We start from the raw sequence: 5,123 nt of genomic DNA, 5'->3' as shown, positions 1-5,123 counted from the left end.
ATTCGGTTGTTGAAATTCGGCTACGGACAACTTCAAAGCCTGCTAGATTTTTTTTTTCTTTTGTTCATTTTTAACTCCCAAAGTACCTGAAGAGTTATATTCTATCACTTTTACCAGCTTTAGATCCTCATTGGGAGTGAAAAGTCATCCCAGTTAATCTCCGTGGAATGAACAACTAGGAGATTTCATAGTACGTTTTCATGTGTTCAGAGCGCAATAGATTTCATTTTTTATTATAATTTGTATACACTTAGGTTATGCAGAGTAGTTTTTTACGACATAAAATCAGGTAAAAAATAATGAATATCGATTTATTAATTATTAATAAAAGCAAATAAAAATATTTAAAAAAGAAGAAAAAGAGTGTTAGGGTTTGAGTGCGGTTGAAGGGATTAAAAGACTAAGAGAATAAAGTGGGGAAGGAGCACGATTTAGAAAGGAGTAGCTGGCTCTTGAAACATGGGTTGTTAATTAATTTATAGCTGAGGGATGTTGAGAGCTTTAAAAGCTTTTTGGAGAGGAGTAGTGATTTAATTATGGATGCAGTTCAAGGGATGTGGTTTTTGTTTTAATAGCTGAAGGAGGAGGGTGTTGAAAGCTTTAAAGTTTTAGTTCTTTTGAGTGATCCAATTGTGGAAGTTGGAGTTGTGATCTTTTAAATATCCATAACCTTCTTCAACTGTTTTCAGACTCACCACATTTAATGTCTCTTCCACACCTCCTCTTTCCTTCCCCTCACCGCCTCTAATTAACTACTACCCACAAAACTGTTACGGCTTCTGGCTTTTAGCTTCTGCATTTTGGCTTGGCTTCAGCTCGCTTTATGTTGGCTACACTTTGGTGACACCAGCCAGGTAAGGTTAAATGCTTATATATTTGACCAGCAAGAGTTGCTTAGACTCATAATACCCGTATATCTTGGCCTTCAGGATCAGCTTGAAGCTGTCACTGCGTGGAGCAATTGAGAAGCCAAACTTGGATTGCACGTCATGCATATATTTAAAGGTAGGCCCTTTCGCCTTCAAAGTTGCCCTATAAGACTCTGGCCTCGCAGTATATATATGTGACTCGCAGTACTACTCTTCCTATATATATAACCATCCAAGCGTTTGAGTGTTTCACCTTAGAGGTCATTTACTGATTAAGCTCTCCTAGTGAAAATTTCTTTTGAATTGAAACCATGGTTTCCCTTCAATCACCTACCTCTCCGAATGGAAGAAAGACGACAATCCCAGAGCTTGATTATTTGTCAAAGAAGAGAAAGTGGGATGATGATGAGCCTGCAGAAATTGATGGGATTTTCGATAAAAGATCAAAACCGACTGAAATCACAAACTCTTTCTTTGAAATCGAGCTACAACTAGAGACTCCATTGCCTTTGGAATGGCAGAGATGCCTCGATATTCAGGTATGCTTATATCTAGGTTTTCTTGAACTAAACTATGAATAAGTAGCCATTTATATCGAGTTGTATATTCTGCAGTCAGGGCAGATACACTTCTACAATACAAGGACCCAGAAGAGAACAACTAGGGATCCAAGGAGGAGCCCAGAGCCACCAAGTCCTGGTAGTATGAGCTTAGACCTTCAGCTAAATCTGCAGCCATGCGAATCGCCATGGAAAAACAACACAAACAGCCAAAGTATGAAGCACAATTTTGCTAGCTCCATACAAAGTTTGGGCGATTTGTTCATGGGTTCAAGTAAAGATAACAAGAAGGCAGAAGTGCTTAAGCGGTCACCGTCATGGTTATCATTTGAAGGAGACGACGGGGAAGAAATGATAGCAACCGTGTGCTCAAGGTGCCACATGTTGGTGATGCTTTGCAAGTCCTCTCCTGCTTGCCCTAACTGCAAATTCATGCACTCTCCAGCCAGAACCCCCCTAAGTTATTCAAGCAAAGGCTTAGCCTCTTGTGCTAGCGAGCTAAATCAATAAGGGATGACAGCTTAATTAATTCCTAAGTTTAAGGATTAGTCCATATGATGAAATTCATTTCATCATGGAAAAGGTTAGATATTTATTACGTTTTATTTTTCGTTTGTATTAATTTCATCTTTTAGTTGAAAAATGACTGCAGTGAGCGAGTGAGTGAGTGAGAGAGAATGACTAACTTTGCATCATGTACTAAGATAAGATAATATAGAAGTATATTCCAACGTTATTGGGTAGCAATTTTTGCATATGAAAATGTGATATTTTAGATCCATAAGAAATTAAATAGGGAAAAATAAATAACCTTTTTTATTTTCAATAGGATATATTAAAATTTTTAAATAAATTACTATCCTAAAAAATGACCTATAATTTTGGACAGATGGAAAAAATTATGTATATTTTTATAAAACAAATAGAATAATATATAATGAATATGTAAAATTAATAATATAAATAGTTATATTTAATGTAAACTTTTAAAAAGTGTAATATTGGATTTATTAAAACAATCGTTCATTTATTTACATTAATTATAAATAGTATATACTAACCTTAACTATAATGTTGCATTGCAATAGTAAGGCGAGCATGTACACATTGAAGGTGTAAATGGTTTAGGAACTAAAGAATATGCGATACCTTTAAAATTTAAGAAATGTGGAATAAATAAAAACTATTTAGAAATGGTATATTTTTTTCTTTTATTTTTAATTCTTTATAATTACTTTATATATTTTCTTATGACTAATAAATTGTTTTCTTTTTCAACTTTTTATTAATAATTTTAATTAATTCTTAATTAACTGGTGATACTATTTTCAAAAAATTAGATAGATTTTATCACTTTGTGATTAATTCTTATTTAATTTCGACACAATTAAGGTTTTCATTAAATAATTCAAAATTGCAATGAGAATTCAATAAATATAAAACATGAGAAGATTAAATTAATCAAATTTGCTTTGGTAACTATCTTTGTTTCTTTATTCACATTAAATAGTTCATGAGAAAGAATTAGGCCCATTTATTTTTTTATGAGCCTTTTTTTTTAAAAAAAAAACAAATCCATTAGAAAAATCTCATCTAAAACTTAAAAAAATATAAAAACTAAATTATTATTTATTCAATATAAAAAATTAATTAGTTAAACTTTTAAATTTAAAAATACATTAAATTTATTAATTAAATATTTATTAAATTTATTAATTAAATATTTTACTAATGAAAAAAATTATTAATTAGTGGATTTTATAAAAATTTTAACTAAATAATTTCTTAGCATTTTAGATTTTTTTAATATTTAATGATTAAAATTAATTGTGATAGTAATTAGTAATTAGTGAAATTTTTAAAATTTTTAAAATATTTTAGTGTATTTTTTAAAATTAAAAAATTAAATAGTAAGTTTAAATATTAAATAATAATTTTTTCATGAAAAATTACTATTTTTTCTTTTGAAGAAAGATGAAAAAGAAGATTGTGTAAAATTCTCGTACAGTACCCTCTGACGTTCCCGCTATTTTTTTGAAAACCCGAAATAGACGCCGAAAGCCTTCCTCGCCACGCTTATATTATGGACGCAGGAGATGTCTTCTAATGCTTTGTTTGAAATTGATAGAAGGAAAGAGCAGAAATGGAGAGCAAAGATGAAGCTCTAAGATCGCAAGTAGCAATTCGATGTGCCAAAGCCTCTATTCTGCTTTATTCGTTGAAATCATTCCCAAATCGCCACTTCAAAACCACAACCAACGACAAAGACAAGGTCAGTTTCTCTCCATTCTCTCCTCTCTCTCTCTGTCGATTGGACATATTGAATCGAGGTTTTATTTTTATTCCGACTCAATAATCTTATCTGCGCTTGAAAACCCATTTTCGAGAGAAGGATCTGATGATGGAAGAAATCAGAGATTTGAAAATAAAATTGACAAGGGAGCGAATTAAGAGTAAGAGGATCAAGCTCTGTGGCCTAGTGGAGGTGATTCTTCAGGTGATGGTGGTGTTATCTTTTTCCACTGTGCTTTTGGTGCTTGCTTTTAAGTCTCCTTCAAATTGATAATTTTACCTACTGTTTTTCGAACGAAGACCTCCATTTGATTATGTATTTGCTAGTTTTGTCTGACTTAGGTTACTTAAAACGTGATTGACGATTACTGAAACTACATTGTGTTCTACTTCTACCTATTACCCAAATATGCGTCGCATTACTTCATTGACGTGGAATTCAATGGTGTCAAAAAAATTCTCAATTTTTGCAAAGCTAATGCTAATTTCTGAAAGGTGCAAAATAAACTGACACTGCTGAAGCAAGAGGGCTGCCCTGCCACTTCTCTGCAGAAGCTCATACAGATTGTCAATGGTGATCATTATTATTTTTAGTAGGAATTGGGAATAACTGCTAAATTCGCAAGCAATTTGAATAGCATCATTTGAATAATTTGATCGCAATATTTATGTTAGATGAACTAGATAAAACATCGAGTCAAATGCGAAATATGTCAATGAGATCACTAGTAGCAAAATTCAAGGAACACAAACCCAGCATTTCATTAGCTTAGAACTGATGAGGGTAAATCCTCCAGCCGTAATTGCTCATGCGATAACTGAACAGTAAATGTGCCAAAGCATTGGCCAGCTGGTTGGCCTGTCGTGGAACATGCTGAAAATAACTGGAGATTGCCAAGGCATCTGCTACAAATAACCCTTGGTAAGGTGTTTGGGGAAGTTTTCCCAGAGCCGTGTTCACCGTTGTGGAGCCGTCACTTTCGACAATCACACGATAGAAACCCGCTTCAAGTGCTGCTTGGACACCATAGAGCAAGGCAAGAGCCTCAGCAGAGTTAAGAGTCCCAACTGGCATATAGACGTTTTTCAGCTGCAAGCAAAGCTGTACCTGTGGAATTGCGTATCACCACAACCCAATCCCACAATCCCGGAGGAGATGCATGCAACATCTATATTAAGCTTATATTAGGATGAAATAATACCCGTCTGTTGACTTGCAATATGCTATTAGCTTACTAAAATAGCTCCATTTAATATGCATTAAACAAATAAAATTTATTAATTTTAAAATAATTTTAATAATAAAATAATTCGTATGGAAAGTGTATTTAAAAAATAATAGAAAATATAATAATGACATTTCTTCTGTTTTCAAAAAAAAAAAATAACATGCCTTTTTTTT

The 5,123-nt window shown here is 32.9% G+C and overlaps 2 protein-coding genes across 3 annotated transcripts; both read left to right on the top strand.

Annotated features, from left to right (window-relative positions):
- The first annotated feature begins 994 nt into the window (after positions 1-994).
- Positions 995-3,533, top strand: LOC110608560. Of its 2 annotated transcripts, XR_006350035.1 has the most exons (3): positions 1,000-1,408; positions 1,484-2,012; positions 3,400-3,533. XR_006350035.1 is itself a non-coding variant. In XM_021747821.2 (2 exons), the coding sequence occupies exons 1-2, from the start codon at positions 1,181-1,183 to the stop codon at positions 1,937-1,939; spliced, it is 684 nt and encodes a 227-aa protein (XP_021603513.1). In that variant the 5' UTR covers positions 995-1,180; the 3' UTR covers positions 1,940-2,176. The 2 variants fall into 2 exon arrangements, 1 of the variants encoding a protein (XP_021603513.1); XM_021747821.2 differs by lacking the exon at positions 3,400-3,533 and having other exon boundaries at positions 995-1,408; positions 1,484-2,176.
- A 23-nt stretch (positions 3,534-3,556) lies between these two features.
- On the top strand, positions 3,557-4,148 carry LOC110610027. Its single transcript, XM_021749896.2, has 2 exons — positions 3,557-3,701; positions 3,822-4,148. Exons 1-2 carry the CDS (start codon positions 3,573-3,575, stop codon positions 3,990-3,992), a joined length of 300 nt encoding a protein of 99 aa, XP_021605588.1. The 5' UTR covers positions 3,557-3,572; the 3' UTR covers positions 3,993-4,148.
- The last annotated feature ends 975 nt before the right edge of the window (positions 4,149-5,123 follow it).

This window comes from Manihot esculenta, chromosome 2 (assembly GCF_001659605.2).
Source record: "Manihot esculenta cultivar AM560-2 chromosome 2, M.esculenta_v8, whole genome shotgun sequence".
Classification (NCBI taxonomy): Eukaryota; Viridiplantae; Streptophyta; class Magnoliopsida; order Malpighiales; family Euphorbiaceae; genus Manihot; species Manihot esculenta.
This window is presented reverse-complemented; position numbering and strand designations above follow the sequence as displayed.